At 41.1% G+C, this 21376-nt stretch overlaps 1 protein-coding gene across 6 annotated transcripts in view; it reads left to right on the top strand.

The window, feature by feature from the left end:
- The window catches only part of CREBBP (CREB binding protein), a 97182-nt gene extending 77472 nt beyond the window's left edge, over positions 1–19710 (top strand). For all 6 annotated transcript variants that reach the window (XM_065684123.1, XM_065684121.1, XM_065684122.1 and 3 more), the window contains 11 exons: positions 653–709; positions 1763–1840; positions 2298–2365; positions 6416–6566; positions 7402–7548; positions 7939–8052; positions 8461–8626; positions 10044–10211; positions 12838–12999; positions 13262–13543; positions 15288–19710. In XM_065684123.1, coding sequence (XP_065540195.1) covers positions 653–709; positions 1763–1840; positions 2298–2365; positions 6416–6566; positions 7402–7548; positions 7939–8052; positions 8461–8626; positions 10044–10211; positions 12838–12999; positions 13262–13543; positions 15288–17453 — 3559 coding nt within the window. In that variant the 3' untranslated portion in view covers positions 17454–19710. The remainder of the gene's footprint in view (positions 1–652; positions 710–1762; positions 1841–2297; positions 2366–6415; positions 6567–7401; positions 7549–7938; positions 8053–8460; positions 8627–10043; positions 10212–12837; positions 13000–13261; positions 13544–15287) is intronic.
- Positions 19711–21376: the final 1666 nt, after the last annotated feature.

Here is a 21376-nt window from a genome sequence, read left to right as displayed (position 1 = left end):
GATGATATCTAGTCCTGATACGGTAGTAAAACACCATGGCCAGTGGTGGTGTTCATGGGGAAAAGTCTACTTTCTTACTAATAGGAGGTTTTTGCCAAACAGTGTTGTTTGTGTCCAGTTGTGCTACTCAAGAGCTGCCCTTAGACTGATTGCAGGAGTAGCAGGTAGTAGATAATGTGGTTGGAGCAGGGGGTATGGAAGGTGTGGAAATAAATACCACTAATTCATTACCTTTTCAAATTAAAGACTTCAGCTAATCCTGATGTCTCACCTTTTAAAATACAGCTTTTGTTTATGAAACCAAAGGCTTGTCTTTAACCTCACCAAAGCTCTTAAGATTTGAGAAATACAAGCTTTTTTTGAAAAGTGGCTGCTTTACTGACGATAGCTTCCCCTGTTCTTTATGATCTTAAATTTATGTGTATACTTGGGTATCTTATTTTGCTTTTAATTTACACAGAAAGTGAAATGGGAAAATTACTTTCTGGAGCTTACAACGAACTGAATTGCTTTCTCTGAATAGAAAATAAATGATATACTTTCGTCAGACTTAAGGTCTGCTCATTTTGCTGCAGTTCAGAAAAGCATGATATTGTCTTGGCCTCTTATATAAAGGTACTACTGAATTTTCATATTAACTCTTTGTCTCCAGAACCATCTCTAAGGATCAGTTTGAAAAGAAGAAAAATGATACACTAGATCCAGAGCCGTAAGTACCAGGCCATAATTTTTCTTCAGTTAATCTCACCACTTTTACTCATACTTTAGCCAGCACTTCAGAAATCAAAATGACCAAAATAAAAAAGCCTTCATTTTGCCCCTATCTCTACCCAAACATGCTGCCGAATCTGGCTCTGGAGTTCATAGAACATCATACAAATGTGATGTCTAGTATCTATATTCAAGGGGAAAACATGAGCCTGCTTTAATGGCAGTTTCTAGTTCTGTTTATCTGGGTAATTCCTAAGGTGTGTTCTGCAAGGCACTGCACATAGCTGAAAATGGCGCTCTGTCATACAGAGCCTTTCACACCAAACCCTGAGGACATGGGGGAGTTCAGCATTTTCCTCTTTGGTTTAGCTAGACTTACAAAACACATTTTTCTCTTCACTTGAGTGAAGAGAAGCTTAACCCATTGAAAGAGCCATTCTCCTCCCTTGTGCTTGTTGCCCTCAGGAAGTCTGGTAAAAGCCAAGTTGAACATTCCTTCAGCAGCGCTGTGCTTCTTTTCAGCTGGTTAAGGACAGTAGGAAAACAACATCTTATCTTGCTACTACTTTGTTCCCTGGCAGTTTGATACAGAATACATTTTGATTCTTTTTCTCATCCTTGCAAATACTAAATAGAATTCTTTCCATAGACCTTTAAAGGGAGACTGCAGAGATAGACCCTGATGCACTTGTCTTTATCACTGGTGTTGCAGTCTTGACTTGGAAAAGCTCTAAAGTTTTTCCCATCCAAAAAAAGGAATTTTGACATGCTATTTAAAACAAAAACAAAAAAACAACAGAACTGCAGCAGACCCATGCAGGCAAGGACAAGCTAATACATGTTCTCTTGGCACAGTGATTCACCGTGATGACTAGTTTTTACATCTACAGTAAGTTGAATGACTGTTTAGTCAGCATGTGGTTGTTTTTATATGTGGGGCCTGCTGAAGTTGATTCAGTTCTTAGCAAAAGGTTGAGAAGTCCTTCTTTCTTGGTGAATTCTGGAAAATCACTTGCCTAACAACAGAAGTGATTACTGTTTTTCTTCTCAGGTTTGTTGACTGCAAAGAGTGTGGTCGGAAGATGCACCAGATTTGTGTATTGCATTATGATATTATTTGGCCTTCAGGGTAAGATGTTTGTTAGTGTTTTTTACCCTTTGTATAATAATCAGTGTCGTTTATGTAATCAAGACTTTCTGCCTTTGCTCTTTAATGTGCAGTCACTGCCTTCTAAGAGATGAGTACAAAAGGGCAAAGTGTTTCTAAATACATATTTTTGATGGTTGGGGTCTCATTTCAGTACACTCAGATAAAAATTGCATGAAACCAACTTGTTCATAGATGCAAGTTTCTGTGGTTTCTTTCTATACTACTAAATAATGGGAGGCAGTTGGAGGTAAGTTTCTGTAGTGCAGAACACAAATGCAGGTGTAACTGCTTGGCAAAATTAAACCAGCTCATAAAGGCTTGAAATCACTTTAAAAGGGAGAGATGGGTTCAAACATTGGGTTTAAGCTGGCCAGTAATTGGTTGTGTACTAAGGTTTTTGGTTAAAAAAAAAAAAATATATTTTTTTTCTCAATAGGTTTGTCTGTGATAATTGTTTGAAGAAAACTGGTAGAACACGCAAAGAAAACAAATTCAGTGCTAAAAGTGAGTTTGATATTTCTATTTTTATCTTAAGCTTTCATCTTCTTCCTGCCACCCCAATAGCTTTTTAATTGAGACCTTCTGTTGGCACCATGAACAGTACAGGAATGTTTGTAGATGAGGAGTAGTGTAGCCCAAGGCTTTAGTAGCTGTCAGAATTTTAATCAACGTTTTAAAGACCTGCTTTTTATGTGTTTGTGGTGAGTTTTAATGCTGCTTGAGGTATTTGGTGTCTGTGTTCTTATTTTTCTAAGATTCAAAGAAGTTAGGGGAAAACAGAACATGGGAAACATAAGTCTGTGTGCACTTTACTATCTTCAGATATGTTTCCATGTAGTGTTGAAAATGTAGTAAATTACTGTAACCTTTGTGCCCTTCAAATAACATGTAATAACAAGTTATGCTGCATTTCAGGTGTACTGTGGTGATGTCAGGTACTAATGCACTTGAAGAGCTTTTACTTGTAGAGTGGAACTGTCCATTTAGAAGAAGTAACCAATTGTACTATGTGTCTGCATTTTCTTGGAAGTAACCATTGTCATAATATTGTTGAAACATGCACTGAAGAGTGTACCAAAAGATGCCAGGTCAGGTTGCCTCAGTCTCCATAGTAATCCTTACACAGGCATTCTTTACATGCATTTAAGATCAGGGAACGTAGTTTGATAACTTTTGCTCATACAGACTTATGTGGCGGGGAAGGAGTAGGAACTAGCATTGAAAATGCAGTGTCAGTGCACAGAGAATGAAAACAACATGAGTGTAGAAACCAAGAGGGTGATTCAGACACTTGAACAACTAGAACTTAAAGGAACACTCGATTCCTCCCTTGTTCTTCTTTGGTCCTTGGAAATTCTGAGCATTACCTTGTTGTACCGTGACTTTGCAAGCCTGAATCTTCCAAATTGTAATAAAAGCATGGTTTTGCATTAATAATGGAACTTCTTGATAACTTCATGTGTGGTTGATTGCATGATAAGAAATTCAAAAGGGGATAATTTGGAGATGATAATGTTGCATGAGGAATATTAGGTTACAGTAATCAAAACGGTCTCTCGAGTAACCTGACGCATGCAAGATAGTATTGTTAAAAAACTATAATTAGCCTCATTAAAGATTGTTTAAGATAGTAAGAGAACATTAATAAAATGATGAAATAAAAATGTAGGTTTAGGCAACTGTTTTAAATAGATGTCTCTTCTATTATATGCTGGCTGTACAGCATATATTAATGTAAATTATCTTAAATAAGTATGCAATTCCTTCTATGTCTGCAGTTGTTCTGTGGCATTGCTCAAAGTTTGAGTAAGCAGCCATTTAGTTCCAGGTGACCATTTTGCTCTTTGGGAATCTGCACAGGGAAATAATGGTGCTTTTTTTACTTTCCATTGATCTCTGTTTCCTTCCCCTTGTTTTCTTTTTCCCTTGAGTCCTGCTGCCAGCTGTAATCCACTGGTGGGCTCGGCTCTTGAGATCAGTGTTCTTGAACAGTGCTCTAGTGGAAACATAAGAACAGGGAAGGAAAGCCTGCACTTGTTGTCAAAACCTTGGTCTTACTACTGACCTGAAAACAAACATGAGCAATGAAGGTTTGAAGCATTAACGTGTTTCCCCTCTCCCTCCCTCCCCATAACAAACTTAATGAATTGCCATCAGTATTTTTACCCTCTCTCAAGCATGCTGGCACAACTGCTGATAATCAAGATAGCACATCCCTCAGCTACAAGCTACTGCTCGGCTATTATGGTAACATTTGTATTCCTAATGTATATTAAGTCAAATTGGTTATCTTAACCACATCGCAAGTAGGTTGCATAAACCTGACTGATAGCATGCCAAATACGACATATAAACCAGCATGTAGATAGCTTATGCTGTGAAAATTCTTAACTTTTGAAGTATGTTTCTTACTAAGAAAATCTACAAATATTACTTAACCAGTAGCTAATGCAGAGACATTCAAAGACAAAAGATACCTTGACAAGTAAGTCATCCAAAATAGTTTCCCAACAAAAAGACACAGTCAGCCAGAAGTTTGACTTTCTTCCTATCTCTCCAATCATTCATGCTGTAAGAAATGTCTGGCCATCACTACTGCAGCAAAACTTCGATGCTTAATGAGTCTGAAAGTCTTCTATGCTGTTACTGGTTTGGATGCCTTTTTTCAAGTTTGCACTGCAGTTTTCATTCAGACCTGTGCTTTTATTGGAAGTACATATGTTAGAGGTGTTCAAGAACCAAAATCTAGTTGCTTTCTAAAAGAATTTGCACATTCTAATGTATCCAAATATGTGATTGTAGTTCCTTTCATTACAGTGCTGCCTGTTTCTTTTTATCTTCTTATCTGGTCTTTTTGTTTGTTTTTCAAGTCTCAGTGAGTTGCAGCATAAGGAAGGTAGCAGATATCCTTTGGCTCCTTAGCACTGAAAAGATGGTAAAATGAACACACAACAAGACAGTAAAGTGAAACGGCTTTCTAAAAATGTACCAACCTGTTAGCTGAAATTGAGCTGTTTCTTTTTTATTCTGATTTGTTTTCTGAGAAACCAACAAAATGAAATAATTTCTTTGGAAAGTATTTGAGATTCGTATTTTAAAATCTTTGTATTTCCTTTAAAATCGACCCCTTTAGTATATATGGAAAGCCCACTGTATTGTATTGGGCTGGAAACACTGGGAAAGGCCGGGGTATTGGAATTGGTAAAAGGCATAGTGTAATTTTTACTTTAACATGCCTTTAAGTTTAATTATTGGCTCTCAGTAAATGATACTTAGAATCATAGAATGTGTTGTGCTGGTCATAGCCACAGAATCCCATTGGACAAGGGGATAGACTAAAAGATGTAAAACAAGATTACCACATTTGGCCATTTCTATAAGCTGATTATAAAATTAAATTTTAAGTATATAAATCCCTTAGAAAGTGAGGTCTTCCTTTGAGTATATGTGGCTTTTTTACACAGTATTGGAGTATTCCTTTGAGTATATGTGGCTTTTTTACCCAGTATTTACCTAAATTTTAGCATAGCTATACAGCATTCTGTATGCAAGCTCTTAGTCAGGAAGAAGAACCAACAGCCTTGTGTCAATAGCCAAATAGCAACTGAAAAATGAAGCAATGGAGAGCTGAAAATTAGAGGTATTTTAGTAAAATAAACATCTGTACATTGCACTGTCACTTGGAAAAGGATAGCAGATTGACTGTAAAAATGAAGTAGAAATAGTAGTTGGTAAAATAAGTACAGCAGGATAAGAAACAGTCATAAGTCTTTAAGTTGAAACAGTGTGCTGCTTCTATTTTCTTAATTTTAATTAAAGTCTTCAACTTAATTTCTGTAATTTGTGGATTTATTTGAAATCAGTCACATCCTGTAATGCCACAAAACCAGCTATCCCTACAAAAACTAATTGTAAATGTAAAAAACAAGAGGGGGGATCTGGACAATGTGTGGACTTGAACTTTTAAAGACCTCTGTCACTGTGCAAGAACTATGTAAGCGTTATGTGCAGATTACTGTAACTGTTCAATCTAAAAGCTCTCTTGAAAAGAAAAGAAAAAGCAATGAAATCTCCATTGAAGTCAAAAGGCTTTTCATTTCTGTTGATTTGCTTTCCTCTGCCTAAAAAGGTGTGGCATTGAGCCAGATCTATAAAGTGATGTAATCTCTGTCAAACAGCCAGATAGTGTTTTTGTTAGGAGAAAACATTTGCAGTGTTCATAAAATAAGCCCGCAAATTTAGAAAAGCGATGTAAAGCTGCCTTTGTTAGTTCACTTACAAAGTAATTTTCCCACTATAGTGGTTTTAGCTTCCACAATAGGGTGCGAACACTTATGGCTTGGTTAAAAACATAGACGAGTTTGCTTTTTTAATTTTGACTGCATAAATAATAGCATCAAATTTTCATACGGAAGTAAAACAGAGGGAAAAAAGCCTACTTCTATAACAGAGAAGCAACCTGAAAGACCTTACAAGCATGGTAACGCCCTGAGTTAACAGTAATTTCTCCAGCATTAACGTTTCCATTGTCATGTTCTCCCCCTTCATTTCTAGGGCTACAGACTACGCGTTTAGGAAACCATTTGGAAGACAGAGTAAACAAATTCTTGCGGCGACAGAATCATCCTGAAGCTGGAGAGGTTTTTGTCAGAGTAGTAGCAAGTTCAGATAAGACAGTAGAAGTGAAACCAGGAATGAAATCAAGGTTAGTTCTATTAATTACAGTAAATGCGATCTTGATTTTTTTTTTTTTTTTTTTTACTACTATATTGATGTCTCTCTGCATAAAGATCTCAAAATGGTGCTAATTTGTGCCTTAATCCTTCTGCATATTTTTGAATTTTAGGTATTTATAAGGTAATGAAAGGTAGAAAAAGCAGTATACAGTAAATAAACTGAGAAGAGATGACACTTGTATTTCAGCTGTTGGGGGGCAGCAGGGACATCCTGGTTTTGGTTATGCAATGACTTTGTATTACTAAATCTTGAGAGTCTGACTGTGTTTAGCATTACAGTATCCATAGTTTAGTTTGGAGCAGTAGCTGAGATTCTCATCCTTACTGTTCTCTCTTTTTATTGTGTTTTTATAAATACCTTAGCTTTTTGAAGTTACTTTTAATTTGCCTCATCATAAAGGAAAAGCATAAAATGTTTATTCTAGAAAGTATTTTGGCTTTCATTCACAAAGACAGTGTTTACATTACATTACTTCAATGTAATGCATCAGGTTTTCTTCTCTGCTCCGTGTTACAAGGCTTGTGGTTTCTGAGGATGCTCTTGCACTCAAAGCTTGCCTGTTCATTTGCATGGTAACTGTATGGAAACTGTCTTGTCATGAGTTTTATAGTAATAGGGCTCCCTGTTTTATACAGCTCTGATCTGGCAATGTTTAACTTCTGCATAAATATTTTTAATAAGTTAAAATAAGGTTGAAAAGAATTTCCTCTTTTTGGTTGGACACTGGTTTAATAATTGGCTTTTTGGTGGTGGTGGTTTGGGTTTTTTTAACTCCTGTTCCCCTTCCTACCACCTTCCTTCAGATTTGTGGATTCTGGTGAGATGTCGGAATCTTTCCCTTACCGTACCAAAGCTCTGTTTGCATTTGAGGAAATAGATGGAGTCGATGTGTGCTTCTTTGGCATGCACGTACAGGAGTACGGCTCAGATTGTCCCCCTCCAAATACAAGGTACTTTTTCATTTCTGTACTGGTGGTTCTTGCACAGAGAACATCTTGCTACATTTACTGGGCAAATACTGTGGCACAAATAAGTCCTTCTGTATGACTGCAGATGACTTGGGAGAGGAAAACAAATATCACAGCAAAAATGTTAAAATTTTTTGTATTCTGTATTTAATTTTGCCTCTCTGTGTATTCTTGCTGTCTGAAAAAAATGCTACCCATCTTTTACTTTTGAGAACTCTTCATACCATGTTAAGATACCTAAATATGTGTTAAAATAATATCATTAATTTGTTCAGTCTGGCTGGATACATATCTAAAATAAAAGTTCTCATCAGACAAAACAGATGTTCAGCCATACATGATTTTCTGTCATTCTTCTCTCATTCCTTACAGGCGTGTGTACATATCATATCTAGATAGTATTCATTTCTTCCGCCCCCGTTGTCTCCGAACTGCAGTTTATCATGAAATCCTCATTGGATATTTGGAGTATGTGAAGAAACTTGGGTAAGTGAGATCTTTGTAAAGAAAGAAACCCTTTTTCTTAGTCTTAGGAGACTAAGTAGCTTTTGACATGGGATAGTCTCTCTTCTGCCCTCTCTGAGATGTGTGGAACAGATGCCTCTGTGGAGAGGCAAATTTCTCTCTGCAGAAATTTGGATTTTATCACTGACGTGGTGTTAGGATTCTTTAACTGACAGTATATTGTTTTTTTATCAGAGCTTCGCTTGATGTTTAAGCTTCATTATTATATCCCAGGCCTTTTCTCATCTCTTGTATAGTAGAGTTTATTGCCTCAGCATTTGTTACAAAGAAAAAGGAAAAGGAGGAGGTGCAAATTTGTATCTCAGTTTGTCTGAATTAATTTTAAGATGTTAGAATGATTAAGACTTCTTCCTTGTGTGTGAAATGCAGGTATGTGACAGGACATATCTGGGCCTGTCCCCCAAGTGAAGGAGATGACTATATTTTTCATTGCCATCCACCTGATCAGAAAATACCCAAACCCAAACGTTTGCAAGAATGGTATAAGAAGATGTTGGACAAGGCATTTGCTGAGAGAATCATTCATGACTACAAGGTTTGCTACTGTGCTTTCTGAATTAATTTTTACGGGCTTTTATTTGAAGTTAGCTGATAGTGTTTCACAATGCATGAAGCTGTGGTAGTGTTATACAAGGGGTTTTATTCTCAGCTGGTCTTCATTTTCCTAGATTTTCTGGAGGTCCTGTCTTTCAGACTGAGTTCTTTAGGTTTGGTTTCTGCATTAAGAGAACTGTGCAAGAACCTTCATGTATTGTCTTCCACTGCAGTCTTCTAGGCAAGGAACTATTTGGCTTGTTAAGGTTTATACAAGTTGTTAGCTTCTGGCTGTTATCAAGGATCAGGTGGAATACTGGACCCACTAAATGTAAAATCAAAAAACTGCTTATAAAACAGCGTCTTCACATGAGGAAAGATTATTTTCACAACTGGAGAATATTGCACATGTAACCAAGGAAATAGGTTAGAGATGGCAAAAGTAGCATTTGCCACTCTTTAAGTCATAAAATTCACAATTTCTGAATGGTAGTGACATTGCTGGGAAAAATTGATGTTTTGATTGCCAGTGACAGTTTCTAAATGTGTGGAGTAGAACAATGTATAGTAAGCCTTGTCATATGATCTGGTGTAGCAGAGAACTAGAAAATCTGTTTATCTCTGGTAAGGTGGTCTTGAAGTTAATCCAGGTAAGAAAATTGGCTTGTGTTGTATGTGCTTGTTAAACATAATGCACCTTAAAAAAACACCTCCAGACCAACTGTATAAAGTACCTGTTCTTTTCAGAATATCTGTTCCTCTTGGTGGTCCCCAGTCTTTTTTGTCCACATGGCCCCCAGAGATTCAGCCAGCCATTAGAGAAGGACACAGGCTGCACATGGTCCCCCTACCACAGCCAGACTTCAGGATTCCTCTGTGTAATAGATGTACAGTTCATTCAACAATTCTTCTTGACTTACCAGGCTCATTGCACCTATGATGCACAGCCCAGCCACATGCATTACAGTGCTTATGTGCTTTTGAATGTGTAAAGGAAAGGGTTGGATGAGACACACTTGCTGTCGCTAGAACAGTTCCTGCTCTTGTTCAGTGTAGGATAAGCCAGGCACTGTAGGCTTCATTTTTAATTGGCATAGTTACCGGGTGGGGGGGGGTAGTTAGGTTTTCCAGGGGTATTGTAGTCTCTCCCATCATGTCAGGAACATGAACCGATTGCATGATGGAGGTCCAGGAGAGCCTCAGCAGCTGTCTTTCTGAGATGAAACAGGGAGAGGGCTGTTACCAGTACTGCCAGGCCAGGTTTTGAACAGCACCCAGAAAAGGAGGCCTGCCAGGGGTGGGCTGTGGGCTTTGAGGCACAACTGTTCCGTGGAGACTGGATCAGGTCTCTGGTTCTCCTCTCTCTCCTGAGCAGTTTTTGTTTATATATTCTTGGCATTGTGTGATATGCTTAACAGGACATCTTCAAACAAGCAACTGAGGACAGGCTGACAAGTGCCAAGGAGCTGCCTTATTTTGAAGGTGATTTCTGGCCCAATGTGCTGGAAGAAAGCATTAAGGAGTTGGAGCAGGAAGAGGAAGAAAGGAAAAAGGAAGAAAGTACTGCGGCTAGTGAAACAACAGAGGTGAGTTAACTTTATATGCTGTGTTTGCTTCTGGCTCACAAAGCTGACAACTCTTTAATAGAGAATTCACATCCAGTAAACAAGAAAAGAGGGTCATTCCCATCAGTTGTTAAATCAGCGTTCCCTTGAACTGAATTTCTGATTTTCCTCTTAGGTAATAGTATACTGATGACTTGTTATTTTTGTACTTTTAACAGAAGTTATTTCAGTTCAGCATCTCTGTTCTCAGAGAAATCTTTTAAGCTACTTTTGGCTTGCATCACCACTCTACATTTGCTTACAGTTATTTGGTTGAAAGTCTGGTTCACACTTCTGTATGTCACCTTCAGTATGTGCATTTTGAAAGATGCTTTATTTTTCAGGGCTGAATTAAATTTTGCTCTTATTTAAGCAAAGGCAATTTGTAGTCATTTGAGACAATAGGAGGTTGAAATTTCAAAGTATTTATTGCAAGCTTTGCATTGATGTGAAACATTGATCCTGGTGCTGGTTTTCCTTCGGAAGCATTCTCAATTTGTACATAACAAAAAAATCAACAACTTAGTTTTTCAGGGTCCTGGCCAGAATTTCATTACTCATTTTTATTCCTGTCTTGATTGTATCTGTAAGCAAATGGTCTTGGCACTTTTATACTTGTGATTTGCAGCAAGGTGTTTTGAAAATAAATATAGTAAGAAAATCTGAAGTCTATCAGCTTGAGGTGGAACCAAAAGCTTTAACTAGGGGAAAACTGCATTCAGCTTAGAAGCCATGGCAATTTGCATACAGTATGTATTACATGGGATTGATGTGGAGTGGTAGACCTTAATCCATCAATTTCATTGGGTCAGAAAGTTCCTTCCATTAAACCTTAGCAGCTCCTTCAAAGCTAATAGAGCTTTTGGTATGTTCTTTATAGAACCATCCAGTTAATAGTTTTCACCTTGTTGCTTCTAAATGTAACTATTAATACTGAAATATTTTAACAAACACAGCAGTATAAAAGTAACTGAAAGAGAAGGCTTGGAATTTAAGTTGCTGTCCTCTTTTGCTAACAGTATCACTTTCAATAAATCATAGCATGCCCTTCCAGTGAAAACACCAGTGTAAACCTCTATGTCTAAAAGGGGGAAAAAAAGGTGTTTTGAAAAGCCCAGCACAGCTAACTGTGAAACTGGTACAGGTTGTCTGCCCAAAGTGAGAAGATGTAGCCTTGTCTGTTAACATACTTATGTTCCCACTTAATGCTGTTGATGTTGGAATAGCTTTGTACAATTGATCAAATATAAACTCTCTAAAGGTGCAGTAGAAAAAAACCACTGTTACCTAAGTTTCAATCTGTTTTCCCTTTTGGTGTTCAAACTTTCAAATCTGTTGGCGCTGTAAAATGCTTACGCAAAGCAGGACATGCCTTAATCCAGCTGGGTGGCAGAAAAGAAGTGGGAATGTACAATAACTCATTTCTGAGTACCTTCAAATCACTTACTGCTTTGTCTGGTTTCCCATAAAATAGTATAATTCTACTTTCCAAACAGGTTTGGTCAAAAAGTTCATAAAATTAGTTACAGAAAAAACACGATTGGACAAGCAGTTCCTATCTAAGCCTAATTAATGGAATGGAAGGATGGCAACAGTGTGTATATATATATATAATTGCTTCAGTTGGAATATTTTCATGTTCTCTGAATAAATGTGCTTGCGGATAAAGCCTGTGTTTGCTTGTACATAGTGTTCATGAAACCTTGCATGTGTGTATGTGTGTGTATATATATATATATATATATATATATATATATATATATATATATCACAGTATTTCAGTAGCCTGTTCTAATATTCTAGCAGTTAGAGAGGGGTTTGTATTGAGTGGTGAGCTCCCTGATGAGACCTTGGGTTTTTATTTTTCAAGGACGTGAAGTCTAAAAGTTATTTCTGTTTCCACAGGTCATCTAAATAGCATCATCTTCTATTTTTTACTCCATACTTGCATCTAGTATTCAGTATATGGTCACTGTGTTCTGCGTTGTTGTAACTTAGACACGAGTGAAGGTTTTGGGGATTTGGGGCATTTTTTTTGGAGTTCATATGCAGTTGTAAATCTTCAGAATAATGTATTTTGTTAGTATTACATCCTGCATGTTTTGATCTGTGTACTAGCCCTAAATTTGTTCAGTACAAAGAGACATACATGAAATGAGAGCTCAAGCAAGTATGTGAAACCCCAAATGCACAATGAAGCAAAATACTGCACTTACGGAATTTCAGTTAATTTTATTTGTAACTCAGTTTATCATCAAGTATCTATGAGATCCTGTAAAGCAAGCAGTGGAAGTTGAAGTACAGTGTTTGAGAAGGGAAAAAAAAAGTGTAAAGTAGGAATTATTTCATGTATATGCATACTTCAAAAACCGTTTTGTTTTGTTTTTTTTTTTTTGGGGGGGTTGTTTTTTTTTTTTTTTGTGTTTGAATTTGCCTGCCAGTTTGGCTTCCGATTTTTGGGGGAAGATAGGATATATTTAACACAGTATTGTTGATTTTCAGGTATTGGAACAAAGCTCTACTATTGACAGTGAAAGTGTTTCACTTTCAGCTACAGTGAATAGGAGAGATCTTTAAGTGTAACATCTTTCCTATGTATTTATTGCAGGGAAGCCAGGGTGACAGCAAAAACGCCAAGAAAAAGAACAACAAAAAAACCAACAAGAATAAGAGTAGCATCAGCAGAGCTAATAAGAAGAAACCCAGCATGCCAAACGTGTCCAATGATCTGTCTCAGAAGCTGTATGCCACTATGGAGAAGCATAAAGAGGTACTGTCAAAATATGCTGCATAAAGGGATTATTTTATTCATGTAAATCCAGGCATGATGATACTCAGAACTGAAAAATCAGGAGGAGTAAAGCTTGTGATTGCAGTAGAATCTTTTGTTGTCTTAAGTATATATTGGAAGAGATCAGCCTAAGCTAAGTTAATTAGATAACATTTGTAGCATAGCATTGCTGCAGCAGAACATGAGCTTTTTTTCTGCGAGATGATCTAACCTCATTGATTTTTCCGCCATTTATCTGCAGGTCTTCTTTGTGATTCATTTACATGCTGGGCCTGTAATTAACACCCTGCCTCCCATTGTGGACCCTGATCCATTACTTAGCTGTGATTTGATGGATGGGCGAGATGCCTTCCTCACCTTAGCCAGAGATAAGCACTGGGAGTTCTCCTCACTGCGCCGATCCAAGTGGTCCACGCTCTGCATGCTGGTAGAACTACATACTCAAGGGCAGGATCGCTTTGTCTATACGTGCAATGAGTGCAAACATCATGTGGAAACAAGGTGGCATTGCACTGTCTGTGAGGTAGGTGGATATCCCAAGAGACTTCTGCTCTCTCTTGCCCTGCAGCTGAGCTTGAGGGTTTGTGATGGGATTTTTTTTTTTTTTTTTTATACTGTCCAAAGTTCCTCCAGATTAAGCCTATCTTGATAAAAGGGCTGCTAATCCTTAAGGGAAAGTGACGGCCACCGTGAGGCACCTCTTCCTCTAGATTAACTCCTTTTAGTTTCTTGACATGAAAAACACCAGTACTCCAGAATGGCTACTGCTGCATCATTTATTGCACTGTAGCTCCTCTGCATAGACAAGTTTTTAAGTTAAAGATCTTCAGGACTGAGTGGTGGGGTATAACTGCACTCAGATTAGTCTGAATCTGCAAGGCACTAGCTCATCCGCATTAAATGGATGTCCACAAGAGAAGTTAGTGTACGTTTCTGCAAGGTAGCTTTTGTTCTGCTTTATATGTGGTACCTTGTGTTGTAAGGAGCACAGTGGGTGTGTCTGGGTTGCTGCAAAGCTGGGCAAGGAGCTGCCACAACTCTTGATCGTTGTCTCTTCAGCCCAGCATTAGTGGTTACCTGCCCTTCAGATCAGACCAAATAATTGCTTCCTAACCTGGCTCAATGCTTTCAATGACTGCTACTTTTACAGCACAGATCAATTCCACTGAACTATGTTAGATAGCAGTTATGCGTAGAGTTATGCTGGTGGACTTGAGGAGGAGGAGGTGGCCTCTGGAGGACTTGTGATGACTTCTGGTTGTAGTTGAACCCCCCAAAAATAAAAGGAAATTGAATAAATGCAGCCTAGTGCAAGTTATTCCCAGGTTTGTGGTGGAAGTCTTGATTAATCCCTCTGAGGAAAGCAGTGAACAGGGTTTCTTGAGGCAAGACTGAAGGAAATGGATCATACACACTGGGGGAATTAAGTGGTGGAAGTATGGAATTAAGCATGGCTGTTAGGCTTCTTCTGGGTGCTTCTGTGTCAGGGAGTGCCCTTCCTTCAGCCAAAAAAAGGACAGGGCAGCAAAAGGGGGGGGGGGTGAGCAGGTTTTCAGGTTTATGTCTGTCATAGCATTAAACTTGCGCTCGATTTGAGGATCATTTTAGAGATTTAAAAAGAAAATACATATTTCAGGGTAGTAAGTAATTACACTAAGAATAGCTAAATGGAGAGCCAAACCCAATCTTTTAGGCAGTGACAATAAGTTTGTCTTACTAGTTGGAGGTTTTGGCTCTCCTTCTGTAGGTTACCCAGGTAGACATCAGAAAAGTAACCAGTTCCTTGCATCAAAAGGGAAAAACAAAAACCAAACAAACAAACAAAAAAACCCACAAAAAACAATTCCTGCCAGACTTCATGTAATAAAATGAAGACACAATTACAGCCCCTCAGTGCGTTGTTCCTGATAGTAGTCAAGACTTGTGATTGTAGGCTCACTTCGCTGACCTGGCTTCTGCCCTCAGCTGCCCCACACTCCCTGCCCCAAAGGTCCTCTCCTGCTGTCTCTCCAGGCTACAGAGCCACTTCTCTCCCTCGGAGTATGAGGTATAAATTGAAACAGGTGGCTGTTGACAGCTCGTGGCTGTTGACAGCTCGTGGCTGTTGCCCTGCTTTTGTTCTGTGCATGTGTACCCACTGAAACCCAGAGTGTGCTTCCACACCAGGCTCATGTTGCTCACCCAGCACCCCTCCTGCTTTTCTCATCTTCTCCTGGTACGGTTAGTGCTTTGTAGACAACCAAACTCTGTGTTTTCTTTGTTTGCAGGACTATGACCTCTGCATTAACTGCTACAACACTAAGAGTCATGACCACAAGATGGTTAAGTGGGGCCTGGGTCTGGATGATGAGAGCAACAGCCAAGGAGAGCAGCAGTCAAAGAGCCCCCAGGAGTCACGACGACTGAGCATCCAGCGCTGCATTCAGTCCCTTGTCCATGCCTGTCAGTGCCGCAATGCAAACTGCTCATTGCCATCCTGCCAGAAGATGAAACGGGTTGTCCAGCACACCAAGGGCTGCAAGCGCAAGACCAACGGTGGCTGTCCGGTGTGCAAACAGCTCATAGCTCTTTGCTGCTACCATGCCAAACACTGCCAAGAGAACAAATGCCCTGTGCCATTCTGTCTCAATATCAAACACAAGCTTCGGCAGCAGCAGATCCAGCATCGCCTGCAGCAGGCTCAGCTCATGCGCAGAAGGATGGCTACCATGAACACCCGAAACGTGCCTCAGCAAAGTTTGCCTTCTCCTACCTCAGCAACGCCTGGTACCCCTACACAGCAGCCAAGTACACCACAAACACCGCAGCCTCCTCCCCAGCCCCAGCCTTCCCCTGTAAGTATGTCACCGGCTGGCTTTCCCAGTGTGTCGAGAACTCAGCCCCCTACTACTGTTTCAACAGGAAAACCTGCAAACCCAGTTTCTGCACCTCCACCTCCGGCTCAGCCTCCACCAGCCGCAGTGGAAGCAGCTCGGCAGATTGAGAGAGAAGCTGCCCAGCAGCAGCAGCAGCTCTACAGGGTCAACAACATTAACAATGGTTTGCCTCCTGGTCGCCCAGGACTAGTAAACCCAGCGGTGGGTTCAGTGAACCAGATGCAGCAAGTCAGCATGAATGTACCCCGGCCCAACCCTGTGAGTGGTCCAGTGATGTCCAACATGCAGCCTGGGCAGTGGCAATCACCTCCAATGCCGCAGCAGCAACCAATGCAGCCAGGAATGGCAAGACCCGTTATGCCAATGGCAACACCACAGGCAGTGGCTGGGCCACGGATGCCGGGTGTGCAGCAGCCACCCCGAAGCATCCCCCCGAATGCACTTCAGGACTTACTGAGGACCTTGAAATCACCAAGCTCTCCCCAGCAGCAACAGCAGGTTCTTAATATCCTTAAGTCCAACCCTCAGCTTATGGCAGCTTTTATAAAGCAAAGAACAGCCAAATACGTGGCAAACCAGCCTGGGATGCAGCCACAAGCAGGCATACAGCCCCAGCCTGGGATGCAGCAGCCGCAGACTGGCATGCAGCAGCCAGGCATGCACACGCAAGCAGGATTGCAGAACATGAACGCAATGCAAGCGGGAGTGCAGAGACCAAGTGTTCCTCCCCAGCAGCAAGGGATAGGAGCTATGAATCCCCAGGGGCAAGCGATCAACATTATGAACCCTGGCCACAACCCAAGCATGGCAAGCATGAGTCCACAGTACAGAGAGATTCTGAGGCGGCAGTTACTGCAGCAGCAGCAACAGCAGCAGCAGCAAGGAGGGGCTGGCATGGCAGGAGGGATGGCAGGCCATAACCAGTTCCAGCAGCCTCAAGGACCAGGAGGTTACCCTCAAGCCATGCAGCAGCAGCGGATGCAGCAGCATATATCAATACAGGGGGGTTCTATGGGACAGATGGCTCAGATGGGACAGCTGAACCAGATGGGCCAGCCCGGCATGGGGGCTGATGGCACGCCCAACATCCAGCAAGCACTGCAGCAGCGGATCCTGCAACAGCAGCAGATGAAGCAGCAGATAGGGTCCCCTGGGCAGCCGAATCCCATGAGCCCACAGCAGCACATGCTCTCAGGACAACCGCAGGCGTCTCATCTCCCTGGCCAGCAGATCGCCACCTCCCTCAGCAACCAGGTGCGGTCCCCAGCACCCGTTCAGTCTCCCCGTCCCCAGTCCCAGCCACCACATTCCAGCCCGTCACCCAGGATACAGCCCCAACCGTCACCTCACCACGTCTCTCCCCAGACTGGTTCCCCCCACCCAGGACTCGCAGTTACTATGGCTAGCTCCATGGATCAGGGACACTTGGGCAACCCAGAACAGAGTGCAATGCTTCCACAACTAAACACCCCAAACAGGAGTGCGTTGTCTAACGAATTGTCTCTGGTCGGCGACACCACCGGGGACACATTAGAAAAATTTGTGGAGGGTTTGTAGCATTATGGGAGCATCACTTTTTTGTTTCGTTTTTTGTTTTTCCTTTCGTGTTCTTGGACGTTTTGTACTGAAAATTCAGACATCTGGGTTGTTTTGAATCCTGGATGGAACTGCTGCTTCCTACACATGGAAGAATGAATTGCTGTTTAAAAAAAAAAAGAGAAAAAAACAATACAAAGAATATATTTTTTTGTTAAAGCCAGGCGGTTAAAATATCTGGTCTCTTTTGTGGGTTTTTTTGGTTTTTATTTTTTTGTTGCTGTTGACTCATACCTTTTTTTTAATGGGGAAAACAAGTTCATTATATTCATATTTTTTATTTGTATTTTCAAGACTTTAAACATTTGCGTTTAAAAGAAGAAAAAAAAATAATATTCAGAAACTGTTTCCTGAAATAATGCAACATTATAATGTATCCCGGTAACTTTGACACGTTGTGGGAAGATTTTTGTTTTTCTATAGCGAACTCTGCAGGCATTTGAAGTATTACCCCTGGGAAGATAGGAATGGACTCTTGCACACAAAACCACACATTGGCCAATGCCAAAATCCTTGTCTTGCAGATGTAGAAATTGTTGCTTTGTTTCTCTGATAAAACTGGTTTTAGATGAAAATAGGGATGATCACTCTTAGACCGTGCTGATTTGAATAGAGAAGAAGCATTCTTTTCTTTCTTTCTTCTGTGTGAAACTTGAAATGAGGAAAAGCAATTCTAGTGTAAATCATGCAAGCGCTATAATTACTATAAACAAGAAAATCCAAGAAGATTCAATCACTGTATAGAATGGTAAAAAAAAAAAAAGAAAAAAAAAGAAAAAAAAAACCACAACAAAAAAACTCATTTCTTACTTATAATATCATATTGTTAAATAAACTGTGTGCAACAGACAAAAAGGGTGGTCCTTCTTGAGTTCATGTACATGGTATTAACACTTAGTGTTTGGGTTTTTTGTTATGAAAATGCTGTTTTCAACATTGTATTTGGACTATGCATGTCTTTTTTCCATTGTATATAAAGTATTGCTTAAAATTGATATAAATTACTGAAGTTTTTAACATGTATTCTGTTCTTTAAAATCCATGTAAGAATGTTTAAGGTTTTTATTTATTTATATATTTTTTGGATCATGTTCTTTGTAAGACATAGCTATGAATATTCACTCATTACACAGAGCAGCCAGAGGCAGCGGTAGGAGTGGCACGATCCATGGAGTATTGTAGGTAGCATGTCTGTTTTACAACACCCTTTAGTGATTGTTTCCTTTTCGGGGAGGGAGAGGAGAGGGCAATGGTTCCCATCCATTGACTATTTGCAGGTGTTCATCCATAAGGGTTAACTGGAATAAATTATTAATAGCCGTTGCTTTTTAAAAACTGCATTAATTTAGAGAAGGATCACCAATGAAAGGAAAATAGAGAGTATTGAGTTAATTCTAGGCTAATTTATTTAGTCTACAGTAAAATATGAACCTATTGACTTTAACACTATTTTTCTGCTGTTAACTCTGAGTCTAGATTTGAGGGTTTTCTGTGGAATAAAAAATAACAAATCATGTACATGTTCCCTTTAATATCCTGTCACCATGCCCTCATGTCCCTGGGCTACTTGTTCTTCCTCCCTCTCAGTGAATTGCTTTCTCAGAGCTAAAAGCTCCTGGGAGACTTTCCCAGTTGTAGGTGTGAGCTAAAACCATGGCTGATCTCAACCACCACCCCTCAGCCCGTAAGGTTACACACGCCTGGCACAGGATCTGCAGCAGACTTTGGAAGGTATCCCTCTCCAGCAGGAGCACCGGGCACTCCTGGCTTCCTCCAGCCTTACCGTTTTTATTGGCACAGTGTTGGGGCAGGATGGGGGAAGAACAGCAGAAGGATTTCTCTCAACTCTTACCCCATCCTGTGCAAAGAGCAGTGTGCTGTGGTGCTGCTTCATTCTTTTTAACTGTAGAGGGTCTCTGCTTAAACTTCTGGCAAACTCTTCACTGTTGTATCTTTTTCACCACCATTGGATTCATTTGCCCATACCATTGTCTTCAGCAATTCAAGATGTCAAAATTTGGGGCTGGGGTGAGGTCAGTGAACACTAACCCAAAGCTTGTCCTAGAGAAAGTGCTGTAAAAAGAACAAAAAAGGATGGAAAGCCCTGATGCTGTGTCTCATGCTGTGTACTTTAAAAAGAGGAAAAATACTATATTTGTGATCAAAAAGAGGAAACTTGAAATGTGCTGGTGTTTCTAATAAAAGCTGGTAAAACTGCTTGGATTGGAGGATGGTTCCACTTGGCTGGTGCCCACTCGGATCAGTGATGCCTGACAGCCAAGGTTAAGATAACAGCAGTCAATCTCACTAATACCTTTAAGTAGTATCCATTCTAAAAGCATCGGCACCGTGTCTGGATTTGGATAAACTGAGCCCTGGCTGGAGCACAAAAGAGGAGGTGTGGCTCTCATGCATTCCTGTTCCTGATGGAAAGCAAATGCCAGGATACTATTAAGTACCACCTGAAGTACATTGAGAGCACAGAGCAAGGGATGGATTTAGATCTGACAATCCCAGCTTCCTGGAGCAGTTGTTTTGGATAAGAGCAGGTATTTTACCAGGGAGCAAAGGGAAATGCAGTCAGACAGGAGCAGGGGCTGGGCTTGGTGTGCAGCCACAACAGAACCGGGGGCTTCACTACAGTCTCCTTTGGGCATTGACAAATTCAGCGTATCTGAAGACTGGATGGACATCTGATCTGTGTTTTGATGGGGGAGGTACTGGTGATGAGCAGAATCCTAGAATCACACCACCACAGGGGAGAGTGGTGCAGGATCTTTGTCATCAAAGGGGGTGACCAAGACCTTCCCCCTTACTGAATTCTGCAGGGGAACAAGGTTAAATCTGAATGGTGAGCTGCAACAGTGTGGTTCTCTGCTCCTCGTCAGATGCCCACCAGCACTGCCACCACATCAGGCTGGGAGTGTGTTTCTTCTCGCCATGGATACACCACTAAGGCTCACCACCTTGGTTGCTTGTTGCTGTCCATCAAGCCAGAGATCTGCCCACTGCACTGGAGTAAGCGCTCCCTGCTCTGGCCTTCCACCTGGATGTGTTAGAGTGAAGGGGGGAGCACTGGCTGCAGTGGTAGGCTGAGGAAGAGGAACCTTCCTGCTGGGGTGCAGCCAGTGCCAAACTCCCCATCAGTCACTGTCTTGGGAGCCAGAAGCAGTCTCTCTGCAGCCTTAGCACGTAATGTTCCTTCAAGTTAGTGGCAGCATATGGCAGTAAGTGAAGTTAATGGCCTACAACGTGACCCTGCTGGGCAGCAGGTGCTTCTTCCATAGCAAGTAACAGCCCACGGTTTTCTCAGGGCAGTGAAGATCAGGCAGCCACCATGGAGCTGGGGGAGCACCACAGAGCAGATAGGTTGCTGTGTGGGAGCAGTGTGTCCTTTCTGCATCACCATTAAAATGGGGAGCAGAGTGATCTCCCCAGTGGACTGCCAGGGCAGCAACTGGTGCCAGTCAGTGCCAACCACCAGATGATTGAAGTGAGCCTGGGCAGAGGGGAGGACTTGTACCAGACCCCAGGCCACCCCCAGGCCTTCTCTCCAGCACCACACTTAACTGCTTACTGGTCAGACTCATGGCAAGGGAAGTGGAGGGTTCCGGTGTTTCACAGCAGGTACAAGAGCTCTATGGTGTGGCAGAGCAATGCTCAGGAGTGCTGGGGGATCAGCTGGAGGTAGCAATTAAAGCAGCGGTAGGAGGGAAGTGTTTGAAATGGGCTCGGAAGGCATTTTGGTTTTGGCAGCAGCACAGGGAACCTCGAGGAGGGGCTGGGGTTGGTTCCAGGTGGAAACACAGCCCAGTGGGAGAGTGCCAGAGTGATGAAAGGACTCACACTGGGTTTGATGTGCCTGATCTGTAACATCCAGCACT

Source organism: Lathamus discolor, chromosome 6, assembly GCF_037157495.1.
Source record: "Lathamus discolor isolate bLatDis1 chromosome 6, bLatDis1.hap1, whole genome shotgun sequence".
NCBI classification, from domain to species: domain Eukaryota; kingdom Metazoa; phylum Chordata; class Aves; order Psittaciformes; family Psittacidae; genus Lathamus; species Lathamus discolor.
Note: the sequence above shows the minus strand (reverse complement) of the source record. Positions and strands in the feature narration are given on the sequence as shown.